Below are 19,552 nucleotides of genomic sequence, written 5' to 3'. Positions count from 1 at the left end.
CCGCTCCAAATATATACAAATTACAGTCCATTCGGACGATTTTAGCGTCAAATCATGTTTGTGTATAAACATGGTACTACCGCTATGGCAGCGCCATCTGTTGAGCGTAACAGCAACACACGCAACTCTGAACGTTGATCGTAGAAGATGGTGTGTTTCTTAACGGCTGCCTAAATACTACATACCCAAACGCGTTTTTCTCTACTTTTTTTTTCATTTAATGAAGACTGAACCACAGCGACGCGTGGTTGTGTCGAAATTTCAAAGCAATCGTTGAATTATTTTAGATAAGCGGTCGGCAAACTTATTAGCCAAAGAGCTAAAAATGCATATTTTAAAAATAAAAAAGTAGCTTTGTGAAATAATAGCCTAATATCTCTGAAATTTGTAAAACTATCAAGTTTATCGAAGCTCGGGTGTCACATCAAATAATTTTCGCCACAAAATGTTTGATAGGTGTATTTATGTATTTTTTTTAAATTAATGCATTTGTTAACTTTATAAAATTAAACAACTTTGTTTTAACCACTTTTTTATAATTAGTATACTTTAACCTACCGGTTTCGACAAGAACCTTTTCATCATCAGGGTTTGTTAAATTCTAAAACATTAAAATACTAATTATTAACATTACCTTACCAAAAACTGATCAGGGAATGTAATTAATTATGAGTATTTTAATGTTTTAGAATTTCAATAACCCTGATGATGACAAGTTTCTTGTCGAAACTGGTAGGTTAAAGTGTACTAATAATAATAAAAAAGTGGTTAAAACAAAGTTGTTTCATTTTATAAAGTTTATAAAATGTGCCACAAAGTATTTGCGAAAAGCATTCTAAAAATGCATTTTTAACTTGCTAAAATTTTTATTTTGAATAGAAGTTATCTTTGTACGTGTTTTAAATTTTTACTTTTGATATGCCGCGAATTTTTTCTTTGGTTAAAAGTGCTTCCTGACTTCAAAATGGTCCAGAACCACAGAATTCAAGAACATCAGTGATGATCTTTGTTGCTTGTTGCTAGAAGCAACATCTCCCATTTGAACCCATCAACATCTCTCTTATCCAAGCTGTCTGTCTCTCTTCACGCCACCTGGATCATGTCCTCCTCCTCTTCTCCCTCGGAACAGCTGGCGGTGCCATGGTTGTACAGACCCTGGGCCATCAGCTGCAGCGCCAGAGGGTTCTTCTGTCCTGTGGCCTTCTTGATCTTGGCTCTCTTGTTTTGGAACCAGATCTTGATCTGAGCCTCGTTTAGACCCAGTTCCCCAGAAAGCTGCTGACGCCTTCTCTCGTTCAGATAGCGATTTTCGGCGAATTCATTCTGCGAAAAAAAAACAAAAAAATTAGAATCTTTAATCAATATTACAAAATAAATGCCTTTCAAAACATTCCATTTGCTTTTTTTTATGTTTTGCTTGTTTTTGCCTACTTTTTGTTTTTTTTTGTCTTTATTCTGTGTTTTTTGTATTTGTTTTTTTGTTTCTTTTTTTTGTTTGTTTTTGTTTTGTTTGTTTCATTTTGTGTTTTTGTGTTTTTTGAGTTTGTTACTTTATTTGTTGCTTTTTTGTGTGTTTTTTTTGTATTTTATGAGTTTGTTTTTTGTTTGAATTTTTATATTTTTGATTATTTTTTTATTCTAAACTTTTTTCATTACTACACCTTTTTTCATCATAAAATGATTGAAATGTGTGACACCATCTATGGTCAAGTTTAGAAAAACAAATTAACTAATTATCCACCTGTATATCAATCGAAAGAGAGTAAGAGGAAGATCCCCACACGATGGACCAATGGAGTTAAGGCAGCAGCAGGCACCTCGGTGGTTGGAGCTACGTGCAGCGCAGGCAAGGGATAACTGGAGAAGAGTCGTTGCTTCCACAAGGGTCACAACCCTCGGTAATAAGGAATAAGATGGAGAAGTGAGAATTTCAGTCTTACCTTCAGTCTTGCTAACTGCGAACTGCTGAAAGCTGTTCTGGGTCGTTTATCTTCTGCCAGGGTGGATGCTGCGACTGCTGGACCAACAGTAGGCTGCTTCGGCTTCTTGGTCCTTCTGGACCTAGGACCTGCGGACAAACATACAGTTAGAAACATGAGGACTGTCATTCTAGCTTACTAACTAACCGCTGAGCGGGCAGAAAGAATATAACCCCACACTACTCTGTCAGATTATTATTTATTTAATTATATTTTGTATAAAATACTTCTATAATTCTATTTTTTTTTGGTTTTTTTTTGTGGAATGACACACAACTTGTTTAAAAAACTACATAATGTTTTCGTCAACAGGTGATTAGTAAAACTAACGTGATCATTGATCGCGATCATTAACGTGATGAATAATGGGTAGAATTGGTGAATGTTACACGTGTGTAAAGTGATCACTTAACCAAGCCTAAGACCAGACTTCCATATTCTTCTACATCTATGTAAAGGTGTCAAAAAAATGTTAAAGAACTTTACAACATTTTGAGAGTGTCCAAATACTTGTTCACAAATCTGGATTATCTCCAATTACAGGAGTTATTTTTCATATTATTTTTTGACAAATCAAGTCTTGCATTCTTCTTCATCTTTGTTCAGATGTCGAGAATAACATAAAAAATAACTCCTATAATTGGAGATAATCTAGACTTATGAACTAGTACTTGGACACACTCAAAATGTTGTAAATTAATTAACTGGTCAAATTATAAGCTAAAATAATAATATTAAAAATGATGTTTTCTGGCGTTTCTCATGTGTGTGATTATAATCCAGGATTCGAATCTCACATACTAATATAAGAGAAAATAATTTGCTTAATAAAAAGCTTCTTTTCATCTCACCAAAAGATGTCTCTAGTGAAATTCTAGTGATTCAAGAACAATATTTTGAAATTAGATCATGTGGATCAGAACTTCCAAGAATTTGAGTAATGTCGTTGTCAATCATGGGTAGAATTGGTGAATGTTACACGTGTGTAAAGTGATCACTTAAACCAGCCTATGACGGTCGTAAGCCCCGTAAATGCCCAGACTTCCATATTCTTCTTCATCTGTGATGAGATGTCAAAAAATAATATGATCTCCATATCACCCTTACATCCCTTTCTCATATGTAGGTATCTTTATTTTTGATTCTGTCATACAACGACTTTCCACACATTTGTCTGAGAAAACTTAAAACAATGTCCATTAAAAATCCTGTTTTCACCAACCACGTGTTATTTTCTTATAAAATTTGATCCTGCGGAATTCGAACTATGGTTTGGGTACTTGTGAAGCAATAACGTTACCACAGTAACGCAATAACAGCTGTGGATATTCGTGGGGTGACGCCAGCAACCCAAAACACTTGAATTCTTGACTTTCCGGGTGTGGAGATTTCTCGAAGTGATATTCGAAGCTGGTATTTCGTATTGTTGGGTAATATATTCAAAATTAAACAAGATATTGGATTGAATTCTACTTTTATTTACATATATATATGATAATATGTGACGCGTTTCGTCTTATTATGACATTATCAGACACAATGATGTCTTGATAGGACGAAAATATATGTAAATAAAAGTAGAATTCAATACTATAACCTTGTTTAATTTTGGATATACATACATATTACCCTACAATTCTAAATGGAGTTCTAACAACTGTCTGCAGTTACAATAATCTAGTTTTTCTTGTTATATATATATATATATATATATATATATATATATATATATATATATATATATATATATATATATATATATATATATATATATATATATATATATATATATATATATATATATATATATAGTAGTCATACAGGAGAAAGTGCCCAACTAACAAACGTAAAATGTCCAGGAGAGCCATTTAAGTCACTTTTGCTTGGCAACAAAATAAACATCAATGCAGTTAGTCATTTTTACCAAGTCAATATATTATACTTCCAAGTTTAAAATCCATTTTCTTTTATTATTTTCATGGATATATTAAGCTAGTAAGATATCAAATAGACAATGATCACGTTTTTGTAAAAAATGCACTTGGTCATTTTCTCCTGCATGACTACGATATGACGTCATTTGCAAATTATTTTGCGCCACCATGTATTTGAGTTTTTTTGCATTTTTATTAAAGAGAGTTTTACTTTTATTTCTTCAGTGATGTTCGTGAAAGGTCATGTGTATTCAACGAAACGATTGTAAAACGAATTACTTCCCTGTCATGCTGTCAGCTCTACGTATGTATGTTAGTTACCCCCTTTGTAACATATGTACATATATTAAACTAAATACTACAATACAGTGGATACGTATATATTTAAATGATTATAATTCTGTTTCTACAATAGTTATAAGACATAGGAACACAGATAATATTGTACTCTAATTTATTGCATAGTTTCACGAGTAACCTGCTCCGCGCGTATTCACTGTATTGTAGTATTTAACGTTAGAAAAAGGTCCCTATTTTAGAGTGAAATTGGAGGACTTTAAATGATTATAATTCTGTTTCTACAATAGTTATAAGACATAGGAACACAGATAATATTGTACTCTAATTTATTGCATAGTTTCACGAGTAACCTGCTCCGCGCGTATTCACTGTATTGTAGTATTTAACGTTAGAAAAAGGTCCCTATTTTAGAGTGAAATTGGAGGACTTTAAATGATTATAATTCTGTTTCTACAATAGTTATAAGACATAGGAACACAGATAATATTGTACTCTAATTTATTGCATAGTTTCACGAGTAACCTGCTCCGCGCGTATTCACTGTATTGTAGTATTTAACGTTAGAAAAAGGTCCCTATTTTAGAGTGAAATTGGAGGACTTTAAATGATTATAATTCTGTTTCTACAATAGTTATAAGACATAGGAACACAGATAATATTGTACTCTAATTTATTGCATAGTTTCACGAGTAACCTGCTCCGCGCGTATTCACTGTATTGAAGTATTTAACGTTAGAAAAAGGTCCCTATTTTAGAGTGAAATTGGAGGACTTTAAATGATTATAATTCTGTTTCTACAATAGTTATAAGACATAGGAACACAGATAATATTGTACTCTAATTTATTGCATAGTTTCACGAGTAACCTGCTCCGCGCGTATTCACTGTATTGTAGTATTTAACGTTAGAAAAAGGTCCCTATTTTAGAGTGAAATTGGAGGACTTTAAATGATTATAATTCTGTTTCTACAATAGTTATAAGACATAGGAACACAGATAATATTGTACTCTAATTTATTGCATAGTTTCACGAGTAACCTGCTCCGCGCGTATTCACTGTATTGTAGTATTTAACGTTAGAAAAAGGTCCCTATTTTAGAGTGAAATTGGAGGACTTTAAATGATTATAATTCTGTTTCTACAATAGTTATAAGACATAGGAACACAGATAATATTGTACTCTAATTTATTGCATAGTTTCACGAGTAACCTGCTCCGCGCGTATTCACTGTATTGTAGTATTTAACGTTAGAAAAAGGTCCCTATTTTAGAGTGAAATTGGAGGACTTTAAATGATTATAATTCTGTTTCTACAATAGTTATAAGACATAGGAACACAGATAATATTGTACTCTAATTTATTGCATAGTTTCACGAGTAACCTGCTCCGCGCGTATTCACTGTATTGTAGTATTTAACGTTAGAAAAAGGTCCCTATTTTAGAGTGAAATTGGAGGACTTTAAATGATTATAATTCTGTTTCTACAATAGTTATAAGACATAGGAACACAGATAATATTGTACTCTAATTTATTGCATAGTTTCACGAGTAACCTGCTCCGCGCGTATTCACTGTATTGTAGTATTTAACGTTAGAAAAAGGTCCCTATTTTAGAGTGAAATTGGAGGACTTTAAATGATTATAATTCTGTTTCTACAATAGTTATAAGACATAGGAACACAGATAATATTGTACTCTAATTTATTGCATAGTTTCACGAGTAACCTGCTCCGCGCGTATTCACTGTATTGTAGTATTTAACGTTAGAAAAAGGTCCCTATTTTAGAGTGAAATTGGAGGACTTTAAATGATTATAATTCTGTTTCTACAATAGTTATAAGACATAGGAACACAGATAATATTGTACTCTAATTTATTGCATAGTTTCACGAGTAACCTGCTCCGCGCGTATTCACTGTATTGTAGTATTTAACGTTAGAAAAAGGTCCCTATTTTAGAGTGAAATTGGAGGACTTTAAATGATTATAATTCTGTTTCTACAATAGTTATAAGACATAGGAACACAGATAATATTGTACTCTAATTTATTGCATAGTTTCACGAGTAACCTGCTCCGCGCGTATTCACTGTATTGTAGTATTTAACGTTAGAAAAAGGTCCCTATTTTAGAGTGAAAATGGAGGACTTTAAATGATTATAATTCTGTTTCTACAATAGTTATAAGACATAGGAACACAGATAATATTGTACTCTAATTTATTGCATAGTTTCACGAGTAACCTGCTCCGCGCGTATTCACTGTATTGTAGTATTTAACGTTAGAAAAAGGTCCCTATTTTAGAGTGAAATTGGAGGACTTTAAATGATTATAATTCTGTTTCTACAATAGTTATAAGACATAGGAACACAGATAATATTGTACTCTAATTTATTGCATAGTTTCACGAGTAACCTGCTCCGCGCGTATTCACTGTATTGTAGTATTTAACGTTAGAAAAAGGTCCCTATTTTAGAGTGAAATTGGAGGACTTTAAATGATTATAATTCTGTTTCTACAATAGTTATGAGACATAGGAACACAGATAATATTGTACTCTAATTTATTGCATAGTTTCACGAGTAACCTGCTCCGCGCGTATTCACTGTATTGTAGTATTTAACGTTAGAAAAAGGTCCCTATTTTAGAGTGAAATTGGAGGACTTTAAATGATTATATTTCTGTTTCTACTTCTACTCATATCACTTAAACCAGCATATTACGGTTGTAAGCCTTGTAAATGCTTAAACTTAATATATGTTGAGTTTTAAAATAACTTCTAATTGGAGACAATCCAGATTTCTAAGTATTTGGACTCACTCAAAATGTTATATTTGGATAACATTTTGAGTGTGTCCAAATCAATAATTTAATAATAAAAATTGCCTGCACCGCCTGTTTATGAACCCTTGCGTTTTCTCTTCAGTATTACATGTAAACACAACACACCCTCCTGCATTTGGTTTGATAACATCCCCTAAATAATTCAACAGCGCGTTTCGGCTAGGCAAATTGATAAACCACTAATAGCGTATAACGTTTTTCATCCCTCGCTATCCGTACAGGGGTGGGGGGCTCATCCCCGTGTTTCGGAATTAATCTAAAGCCGTTATGGGGTCCCTCCAAACACTCGTGGGGTCTGTAACTGAGGTATTTAACAGCCGATACTCCCTTAAGGGCAGGGTTGATAAAAACACCCCCAAATATCAGCTGTGCGTTATTCAATTGCGAAACGTTAGCGGTGAGCCAAACAAAAATAAATTAATAAGTGGCTTTTATTAATTATTTATAAAGTATTATTTTTCGACATCTCAACATAGATGAAGAAGGTGGTCAGGTTTAAAATAACATTTTGATTGTTTCGAAATACTTGTTTTCAAATCTGGATTATTTCCAATTATAAGAGTTACTTTTCAAATTGTTTTTTTTACATCTCAGCATAGATGAAGAAGAATATTTGAGTCTGGGCATTTACGGAGCTTATGGCCGTCATAGGCCGGTTTAAGTGATCATTTTACACAGTGTAATATTCACCAATCCTACCCATGATTGACAAACTATTCAATTATGTTGAATACTAGATATATTAATCAAAGTCGTAAAACTGTATTTTTTTAAAATAAACTACATCAAATGGAGAAAAAACATTCAGGAATTACCTAAAAAGATCTGTTGTACAGTAAAAAGTTCAATCAGTGGCTTGATATTTATTTTTAACATATTTTATTATATTTTTAAATTAAAAAACCGATCTCCTGGAAAATCAAGTTTTTTGATATATGGTATGACGTTGTTGTGTGACTAGACGTATGGATGTGAAGGATAGTATATCAGTCAGGGCAGACGAGTGTGGCGTTCCATCCTCTCTGCCTACCCCTGCAGTAAACAGCGTGAGGGTAGCAGTAAGAACTGGATAATAACTATGATGCATTCTCTCACCGAATAAAACGGTTTTCACCCTCTTGTATGATAGATAATGAACACAATTTAAAGGGATATTTGTAAGGGATGAAATGATATAATATTTACAATACACACACCCTTATATAGCACCTCCCCTGGGAGAAATTTCGGCCAATCAAACCCATGGAAAATATTCCCATTCAAACCGTGAAATTACGTCACCCCCATTATCAGCAAAACACCATTAGCAACATTTTGAGTGCGTCTTAATATTTATATTCATATACCTATTTCCTATACTTTTCATCTCACCAATAGATGTCTCTAGTAAAGTTCTAGTGATTCAAGAACAATGCTTCAAAATTGGTTCAAATAGATATATATATATATATATATATATATATATATATATATATATATATATATATATATATATATATATATATATATATATATATATATATATATATATATATATATATATATATATATATATATATATATAACTTCCAAGAATTTGAGTAGTGTGGTTGTCAATAATGGGTAGAATTGGTGAATGTTACAAGTGTGTAAAGTGATCACTTATATCAGCCTATGACGGTCGTCAGCCCCGTTAATGCCCAGGCTTCCATATTCTTATTCATCTTTGATGAGATGTCAAAAAACAACGTGATATACTCAAATATTTTTACTATAAATATTTTGAAAACTGAATTTCACTCATTGTTGACATATTGTATTATGATTTATTGGTGTTATTCATGTTTTGTTAATGAAGCGCAACTCGCAGACGCCTGTCTGTAGATGCGGTTATAAAAGTGGCAATTATCGAACGTGTTAACATCAAAATGTGTTTTCCGTCGACACTGTTTTAATGCATCACATTTTTTATTCCATTTCGACACCTCCTCTGTATGTATGCGCTCCTAATACCGTCGTAAATCATACAAGGCTATATCGGTACGTCTAGCCGTTGAAATACGGTGTATTGGAGTGTGTCAAAATTTTCTTCACAAATTTAAAATATAACGATTGTCTCAACAGAGACGATGTGTCCATCATTGATGAAGAATTCCATTGTGATGATAATAATAAATTTGGATAATTTATATAGCGTTATTTCGATATCACAAAAGTCTAGGTTTTTGTAAACCGTATATTGGCTGGTTTGAGTGATCACATTAGGCGCGTGCAATATTCACCCATAATTTACAATATTTCAGAAAGCTTTACATATGCTTTAATTGAAAGCAGACAGGTAGGTACCAGTCCAATATAAATGTGTATACATATTTCGTCTAAATGGCTGAATTGGCCGAATTGGCCGAATTGGCCGAATTGGCCGAATTGGCCGAATTGATCGAATTGGCCGAATTGGCCGAATTGACCGAATCGGTCAAATTTGCCGAATTGACCGAATTGACCGAATTGGTCGAATTTGCCGAATTGGCCGAATTGGTAGAATTGACCGAATCGGCCGAATTGATACATTGACAAACTTTGCATATAAAGCATGTATGATGACGAAACATGCCTACCACTTCTTGTACTAATCCTTATTCTCAACTGATGGTGCATAGGGCACTGCATTCTAACAAGGCTATATGTAAATATATATATATATATATATATATATATATATATATATATATATATATATATATATATATATATATATATATATATATATATATATATATATATATAGAAATATATATATATATATATATATATATATATATATATATATATATATGTAAATATATATATATATATATATATATATATATATATATATATATATATATATATACATATATATATATATATATATATATATATATATATATATATATATATATATATATATATATATATACATAACCAAACCCGCCTGGTGTCACGCCTGACCATAATAAATCATTGATATAGACCACTTTTCGCATCTTTTTGTTTACAATGTTAAAATATCATTTCGTGGCTACCGAAATAAGAATCACAGTGGGTCTGTCGATGGATGTAAGTGTCGAAAGCGACCGATTGTTGATGGCAGTCACTTAACGAGCTGTTAACAGGAAATTTAGGTGGAGGGGGGCTCTCCTGACGCAGAGACATCTTTAGAAAAAGCACTTAAAGTATGAATTACGATGTGATGCTAGAAATATAGCCCGTACAAGAATTATCGAAGAATATCCATATTTATGGTTTATTTATACACAAAATAATATACAAAACCCGGTGGTGTAGCGGTTAGATTAGGTAGCATTTGGGCACCGCGATGAAGACCCTCGGTTCGATTCCCAGAAGAAGAAAAAAGCTCTGATAAAACTGGTCTTTAAAAAATAGATAATTTAATTTAGAAGAGTCCGAGATATTTATTTTCATTATTCATTTTTTCATTCAAACCCTTATCCGCACCCCGATGGTGCATAGGGCACTGCGTCATATTGTGGTCTCATATTTATTTTGTAAAACATCCAATTTGATGTGAAAAAAACATTTAGAAGAAGAAGACGCGTATGTAATCATTATGAAATTTAATAAAAAGTTATCTAAAAAGTTAGTACTACTAATACGGACAGTAGGTACCTACACAAATCCACATATATGTAATATATTATTAGATTAAAACCAATATTTTTAGCTTTTCCACTTTATTTTTTATTTGACCAGCGACCGGGTTTCGTCGTTACCGACATCATCAGACTGGTTACCACACCACATATATGTGACAAGTTAATGCAACTCCACCTCCGTAGTGTAATGGTCAGCACGCTCGGCTACCGTTCTGGATGCCCCGGGTTCGATTCCCAGGGGGGGTCAAATAAATATAAGTGATTTTTTCAGGGCTGATCACCTTTCCTTCATACGTTATCGCTCAAGATAACACTGCGTTTATATGGTGCAGTGCCGGGTTGCATAAACCGGTTTTGGGTCATATGGGCAGTGCCCAATGCACCACTGATTGCGGACGGAATGGAGAGAACAAGTTCTATTAAGGTCTGCCTGTAAAGGTAGGATAATTACCGTTGGTCGAGTGGCTGCGAACTAGACTGTCCATATAAAGAAATCCGGTTCTAAAACCCGATGGGAGTTAATAAAACAAACAATACAAATTTAACATTTTTTTCATCTCAACATAGATGAAGAAGAGTGTGAATGTCTGGGTATTTAAAGAGCTTGCAACCTGTCATTCTCTGGCTAAGTGATCACTTTATACGCGTGTAACATTTACCATTTTACCAATGATTGACAATCACACTAGTCAATTTTTTTGTGATGTAAAAATTAAAAAAAAAAATATATATACAGGGCTTATGACTTGTCATAGGCTGGTTAATAGATGACTTTATAGACGTGTAACATTCTACCGATGATTGACAATCACACTACTCAAATTTTTAGTGTCAAACATATTGCTCACTCCTTTCAAGAACAACATATATCAAATATCGTCAATTTTTAGTTGTGCATGTTTTCGGAATGCTCAGAAAATGTACTATATCCCAGCAAAAGCGGCATATTTTTAACTTAATATTTACCCGCTACAGGGCAGAAAGTATTGTTTTTGCATTTTGCAGAAAAGGTATTGTTTAATTATTTTTTTTAAATATACTAAATATTTTTCAAATGGAGAAAAACGTTCAGGTTTTACCTAAAAAGATCTGTTGCACAGTAAAAAGTTCAATAAGTGGCTTGATATTTATTTTCAATACATTTAATTATATTTTTAAACTTTAAAAACGATCTCCTGAAAAATCAAGTATTTTGATATATGACATTGGTGAAAGCAGTGATCGATATATGTATGACCAATCTCATGACGTTCCATGATTGAGTTCACAACTGCCATCTATGATTGGATTTAGAAAGATCACTAGATTTTTCTATTCCAAAATGCCACACTAAGCAATTTCAACAAAACTATTTGGCAATTAAACATTTCAATAAAACCCTAAAGAAATTAAAAAAAATGATAATTTAAAAATACTGAAGACAAAATTAAAGCTCATAACATAAAAATATATAAAAAATACTATTAAGTATACCATTTATTATACAACATTAAACCTTGAGTGTAAGTCCCTCTCCAAGCACAAGAGCTCAGTCTCTTTTTTGGAGAGGCACAGCGAATCAAAATATAAAAGTTTTCCATATGTATAAATATTTCAAATATATAAGAAAGGTGTGTTGAGATGGTTTGGACATGTAGAACGAATGAGTGAGGAAAGAACGGTAAAACAAATTCATGAGGCGAATGTTAGTGGGAAAAGAACCAGAGGAAGACCGAGAAAAACATGGCACGATCAGGTATGCCAAATACTTGAAAGTGGTCAGGTTAGGAGTCGTAACAATCGGCGGGTATGTATGAGGAGATGCATGAACGTGGAAGAGGCGAAGAATGTTTGCAAGGACAGAGTGGTGTGGCGCTCTATTCTCTCTGCCTACCCCTGTGGGGAAGCGGCGTGATGGTTAGTTAGTTAGTTAGTTAGTTAAATTAATAAAAATAATAATAAAAAAATCATTTAAACAAGCCTATGACGGTCGTCAGCCCCGTAAATGCCCAGACTTCCATATTCTTCCTCATCTTTGATGAGATGTCAAAAAAAAAATTATCATTCATTTTATTTATACTTTTAAATATAATCGTTATTCACCGTCACCGGAACAGGCCTACAGCTTGAACAAAGCTCTGTTTGCATTGTCAAGCGTTGCACTTATGCAATCGCGAATGTCTGCGCGTATGACGAGTGCATCGGGCGAAACAGCTGTCAGTAATGAAGAAATTATGCTGTCATTACTCGGAGGGGATGTCTGTCTGGCCCAAACCGCAACGACCATACAACAAGTATGGTAAAACCCCCTACAGCGTCGAGACAGGCACCGCGCTATCGGAGGGACGCTATTGGGGGTTAAAGTTTGAAATTTTAACCATTTATAGGGCGATTGTAGTTGGAATTTCATCCTTCTTTTGACAACTACGTATTTCTCCCGTACACAACGGAGTCCTGGTTTTAACCATAATATTTGGAAGTGAAGCATGAAGGAGGATGAAACTAGACTGCATCCAGTCGAAATGCGATCCTTCAGACGAATGCGAGGCAAAACGATACAAGATAGAAGTTCGAATGTTGAAAAAAAGAAAGAATGCATAGTTGAAATAAGCATTTTCGTTAAAATTATGAAAGGTGTGTTGAGATGTGAAAAAAAAACGGTAAAAAAAAACGAGCAGAGAAAGACCGAGAGAAACTTAGCGTGATCAGGTATGCCAAATACTGTGAAGTGGTTAAGTCAGGAGTCGAATTAATCGGCGGGTATGTATGAGGAGATGCATTAACGTGGAAGAGGCGAATAATGTTTTCAGACAGAGTGGTGTGGCGTTCTATTCTCTCTGCCTCCTGCTGGGAAGCGGCGCGATGGTTAGTTAGTTAGTTAGTTTACATTTTTTAACCAGCAAAAATGACTAAAATTAGTCATTATTAAATTTGAAAAAAATTTCTAACCCTTAACCGCACCCAATGGTGCATAGGGTACAGCGTCATACAAACGTAGTGTTACCTTGATCTAACGTTAACACGTGATGAAAAAGTGATTAGCTTTGCACTTCAGAAACCAGTCCAGGATAATATTGAATAAAAATTAATGTTAAAAATCACTTAAGTATGTTAGTATATTTATTTGGGCCCCATCCTGGGAATCGACCCGGGACCTCCAGAATAGAAGCCGAGCATGTTAACTTTTACACACCGGAGGCGTAAGAATGCAATTTAAAAACATTTTTAATTTCAATTATTAAATTTTCAACAAAAAACAATTAATATATACATAACAAACAATATTCAAGGCGTATATATTAAAAGTAAGCAAGAAGACTTAAAGGTGCAGAAGAATCCCGCTTCGGAAGACTCCTTCGGACACATGGAACAGATCAATATCCAATGTGATAATGTTCAACATAGCGGTAGCTCTTCCTACAGGCATAACCATAAGGCATTTACCCCCTGTATAACGGTCTCCATATCAGCGTTGTAAGGGGCTTTACTCTGCTAGTTAGCAGTACGGGAAACAGTCGTATAAACGGAAAATGACAATCCTTTCGAAAATTACCGGTAAGTGTATGCACTTACCGACGTATAATGCACGGTAATCATTGAGGGAAGCGGTAATTACAGATGAATTATTGATTAAGTACAGGTCTTCAAAGCAAATACGAGAATTATCACAATATTTTATGCGTTTCCAATTCCTTGTTTTCAAATTTAGTTTTCTCCACTTATATATTCGTTTTGATACCATTTTCTATCTAGGCGTTCTATCCTCCATTTATAATGGTCAGGCTGCGTAAATACGTTTATAAGGGTAAAAGACGGAAGTTTCTAAAAAAATTGCGTAGGCTTTGTAATTTATCAATGGTGCTATTCTGTAATAACTACTGATTAATTCATTAAATACATATTATTTTTTGACTTCTCATCAAAGATGAAGAGGAATATGGAAGTCTGGGAATTCACGGGGCTGACGACCGTCATAGGCTGGTTTAAGTGATCACTTGAAGACTTCCATATTCTTCTTCATCTTTGACGAGATGTCAAAAAATAATATGAAAAATAACTCCGATAATTGGAGATATAAAAAAATAAATAAAAACCCTTATCCGCACCCCAATGGTGCATAAGGCACTGCTTCATATAAACGCAGTGATATCTTGATCGTTTACACATGAAGGAAAGGTGATCGGTCCTCCGCTTCAGGTACCAGTCCAGGGTAATATTGAATAAATATTATAGTGAAAAAAATCACTTATATTTATTTGGCCCTCCCTGGGAATCGAACCCGGGACCTCCAGAATGGTAGCCGAGCGTGCTGACCATTACACTACGGAGGCGGACAAAATGTCTAATTGGAGATAGTCCAGATTATTGAACAAGTATTTGGACACACTCAAAATGTTACATTAAATACATATTTTCTTTTTCTCTTAACCTATTCGCATTCAATGGTGCTTAGCATAATATAGAAACAGTGTTATCTTGATCGTAAAATACACAAAGGAAAGGTGATGGATAATGCTCATCTCAGCCTTGCACCCTTTCCTCATATCACCATTGGAACATCTAGCATATTTATTGATTTAGCGTTTAATTTGTAGAACTCCATTTTAATATATGTATTAATTTTTAAATCAAAAACAGATTTATTGAGTCTACTAAGTTGTATTTTATTAAAAATAACACATAAAAATTAATCTTGTGACAATTCGTTCACTCCTTTCAAGAACGTCATAAATCAAAGATCGTCAATTTTCAGTCTTGCATGTTTTCGGAATACCCAGAAAATGTACTATATCCCAGCAAAAGTGGCATATTTTTAACTTAATATTTACCCGCTACAGGGCAGAAAGTGTTGTTTTTGCATTTTGAAGAAAATGTAATGTTTAATTCTTTTTTTAAACATACTAAATATTTTTCAAATGAAGAAAAAACCTTCAGGTTTTACCTAAAAAGATCTGTTGCACAGTAAAAAGTTCAAAAAGTGGCTTGATATTTATTTTTAATACATTGTATTATATTTTTAAACTTTAAAAACGTTCTCCTGAAAAATCAAGTTTTTTTGTTTTATGACGTTCTTGAAAGGGAGTGGGCGAATTGTTTTTCCTAGTTATGGCATTTTCAAACGAATGTGAAGATTAAATGGACTGCCGGTCCTTATGTAGCTTTACAATTCTAGGTTCTTAGGTAATAGTTTTAACATGTGTAGTAATATTTACGGGAGACAACAATAGTTAATGGGGCATGTAGAAACGTATTTTTATATTTATTTTATGGGAAAGGAAGAATCTATTTACATGGTAATTGTGATAAAATTCATGTTTTGAAGCTAGATACAATTAATGTAATAACTAGGCGAAACAATTCGGCTGTCCAAACTCAAAACACAGTAAGGGACATTTGTTTCGTAGTAGGTACCTACGTTTTTTTTGCATTTTTGGTCTAAGTAGATTCTATTTAGTCCAAAAATGCAAAAAAAATGTATCACAAAAAAATGTACCTTACTGTGTTTTTTTTAGTTTGGACAGCCGAATTGTAGCAATATCAATTTTAATGTGTTTTTTTTTAGTAAAATACATCTTAGTAGACTCAAAAAAACAGTGTTTGATTTAAAAATTAATACATACATCTACCATACATGGTTTTGCCGCACTGAGATATTGGATTCAGTCTACTTTCATTCTTCTTTTGCCAACTTCATACTTCACTTCTATACATAGGGGTACAGAATAGCACCAATTGACAACTGGTCTTTTTGTATCAAAACCTCCCTTAAAATATACCGCAAGATTACACTTTTCCGTTTTATAAAAAAAAATTGGACTGAAAATAATTGCGTATATTCAACTGTTCTATCATTATTGTAATCAAAAGAAATCGGTAAGATTACTGTTCTCCCAACAAAGATGAAGAAGAATATGGAAGTCTGTGCATTTACGGTGCTTACGACCGTCATAGGCTTAAAAGATCACTTTACACGCGTGTAACATTCACCAATTATGTTTTCTATTATACGTGAACTAGTACTTATTTAGACACACTCAAAATGTTGTAAATAAATTTTAACCGGTCAAATTATAAGCTTAAATAAATTGAAATTTATAAACTACAATAAAACGTATGTAATTATAATCCAGGATTCGAGCCTCACATACTTACCTACCTACTAATACCTAAAAGAGTTTCTGCTCAATAAAATGCTTCTTTTCATCTCACCAATAGATGTCTCTAGTGAAGTTCTAGTGATTCAAGAACAATGTTCGTAAAGTGATTCATATATAAATACAACTTCCAAGAATTTGAATGGTGTGGTTGTCAATATTGGGTAGAATTGGTGAATGTTACACGTGATCGCTAAAAACTAGCCTATGACGGTCGTCAGCCCCGTAAATGCCCAGACTTTCATACTCTTCTATATCTTTGATGAGATGTCAAATAATAATTTTATAATGATAGTGTAATAGTGGTATTTACTAAGTAAAACATTAATTAAAAATGGATAGATTTTACCACAAAGTGACTGCCGAATCAATTAATGAAAAGTGTAATATTTACCTGAGCTCGGTCGATCGCTGTATCTCGTGCAGTACACCCATGCTGGCCACTGCTGGCTGCCGGTGTCGCCGCTCTTGGCGTCGTCAGACCCGGTGGCCAGACCCTGCTGGGAGGACACGTTCGAGGAAGAAGTGGAGATCGAGGAGTTGGCAGAGTCCGGCCGTCTGATGCTGCTCAGATCGTCCTTGGAGGTGGAGAAAGAGTTCGAAAAGGCGTGCTTTGGATCAATCTTCGGCTTCGAGATGAAGTTCTTGCTGCCTATCTGCGATACGGTATTGCACAAACTGCCCAGCGGCGCTGACTTGAATGGACTTTCCTGGAAATCATGATCTTTTTCCGGGTTTTGAGCATTCTTGGCCAAATCGTACGGCTTATACAAGATACTATTAGTCGGCCCTCCAAATTTTGGTCCTTCGATCTTGTTGGTAGCTTTTTTCAGGGCGTTTATCCCAAATTCCGGTTTTAATATGTTCGATATGGAGAAATTCAAGTCTTCTTGTTCGTCCGTGATGTCGGCAGGCCTGTCCAACTCTCTGAGATTGTTGTCTCCGACGGTTTCGTGACGTACCATCGGTTTGGCGTCGACAATCGGAAAAATGACGTTGTTGTTCAACTGTCGAAGGTATTCTGGGTTGATTGGGATGGAGCTCATCAGAAACGGGTTGTAGTAAGGGTTGTACAGCATCGGCGAAGGGTGGAAGGCGTTCATAACAGGGTTTTGCAACATCTCGATCGGAGGGTGTCTCGCAAAAGATGAATTGAATGTGCGAACGTTTACGATTGGGGAATTGGATCGTTCGCACTTCGTTGACATCGTCGCACAAGTGTACGGCTTTAGATTCCTGTCACTCGGATCTGGGATTTTATGGTCAGGCGAACTGGAGTCGTTCGAAGGAGTCGTGGCTTGGTTTGGCGACAGCCTATCTTCGAAAGCCATAATTGGTCGTATGAATCATGCGTAATGAGCTGTCACTTGATACGGTCGTAAATAAATAAACACTCTTGACTTCGACGCGAGCAATTGATGATTTAATGCCGCCTTGAAATGAATTATAAATTATTTATGAACTCCTGGTAGCGTCGCTAGATCAATCACATGTATGAAGCACCCACACAGGCTAAAATGTCTTAAAAAATCAATACGTCAAATCGCACAACCTTTAATTAAGATATAGTTTATTTAGTAACACTAAAAAAGATACTAAAATGTTTTAAATTATCACTTAATTTGATCAAAATTCTTATTTTTTATATCTCTAGTGTCTATGATTGAACAATTAGTTAGACTATACAATTTTCAAACTGAGTCAGCGATCACGAACACAAAAACATCCAAATAACTTGAGTTTTTTCACTTCAAACTTGTTTATATTCCGTTTGATGTAGCGCGGAAGCTGTCGCCGAGTCGAAACTTGGCGGATGGCAGCTTAAACAGTTCGAAAAGTCTCAAAATCGACTTAATTGAAGCGTGTTGGAGCAGAGAGAGCGCGCAGACATGCTGCCTACATGACACGGAAGGTATAACTATATTAGCGACTGACAGCTTGTTTTACCGACCGTAGAGCGGGGCCAGGCCGCGCCTACCCGGCGGTACCCCGTGGCAGGCACATCACTAAACATACACACGTCTCGTTCTCTCCCACGGCGTCGGAAAGAGACGGGGGATATTCAGTACGTTGTGGGCGGAGCTCACCGACTAAATATGACATTACTTTGTTGGAGTTTTGATCTTACGGGGAAAATTTTTCGCCAAGACTTATGACATTATTATAAATAATAATTTAGACGATTATGCAATTACAGCAGATAAAGATATTATTTTAAATGTACATATAATTTAGTATCGATTTGATATTTGAATCTGAAACTCGTTTCGCGGATTATGTTGCATAAGGAAATCGAAATAAGGAACTCGACATAATTGAAACGTTGCAATTTAAACGGCTATGACGTCACTAAACCAGTTATATTTTTGGCGCGATTGGACCAATATTCAATTAATACTTATTTTTTTGCTTTGGGATTATTATATTAACAAATAATTCAACGATAAAAAAAACAGTTAAAAGTTTTATTTGAAATTTTAATTTGTGTTTTTTTTTACATTTATTTATTTATTTTTTGGCCACGTAATGGTCAGCACGCTCGGTTACAGTGCTGGAGGTCCCGGGTTCGATTCCCAGGGGTGTGAAATAAATATAAGTGATTTTTTCACTTGTGTTTTTATATATTCTCATTTGTTTAATTTTCTGTTTATTTTAAATATGCTTCTTACCTGATGTTTTTCTCATTTATTTCTTTTGAATATGCTTCTTATGCCTATTTATTATTCC

General features: G+C 34.2%; 1 protein-coding gene across 1 annotated transcript; it reads right to left on the bottom strand.

Moving 5' to 3' along the window:
• Positions 1-863: 863 nt before the first annotated feature.
• LOC148305868 (segmentation polarity homeobox protein engrailed-like) lies at positions 864-18,753 on the bottom strand. The gene is made up of 3 exons (XM_088265959.1): positions 17,220-18,753; positions 1,941-2,068; positions 864-1,323 (listed from the first exon to the last, which is right to left on the bottom strand). Exons 1-3 carry the CDS (start codon positions 18,154-18,156, stop codon positions 1,084-1,086), a joined length of 1,305 nt encoding a protein of 434 aa, XP_088122085.1. The 5' UTR covers positions 18,157-18,753; the 3' UTR covers positions 864-1,083.
• Positions 18,754-19,552: the final 799 nt, after the last annotated feature.

Source organism: Brachycentrus maculatus, unplaced genomic scaffold, assembly GCF_059751285.1.
Source record: "Brachycentrus maculatus isolate JH-2025_06_01 unplaced genomic scaffold, ASM5975128v1 h1tg000259l, whole genome shotgun sequence".
Taxonomy (NCBI): domain Eukaryota; kingdom Metazoa; phylum Arthropoda; class Insecta; order Trichoptera; family Brachycentridae; genus Brachycentrus; species Brachycentrus maculatus.
Note: the sequence above shows the minus strand (reverse complement) of the source record. Positions and strands in the feature narration are given on the sequence as shown.

Excerpts from the sequence above, each read along its gene's own strand:
- LOC148305868 (XM_088265959.1), bottom strand. The coding sequence starts at position 18,156 with ATGGCTTTCGAAGATAGGCTGTCGCCAAACCAAGCCACGACTCCTTCG. Across the intron at positions 2,069-17,219 it reads CAGCGATCGACCGAGCTCAG|GTCCTAGGTCCAGAAGGACC; the intron begins GTAAATATTACA and ends GTTTGTCCGCAG. Across the intron at positions 1,324-1,940 it reads CGCAGTTAGCAAGACTGAAG|AATGAATTCGCCGAAAATCG; the intron begins GTAAGACTGAAA and ends TTTTTTTCGCAG.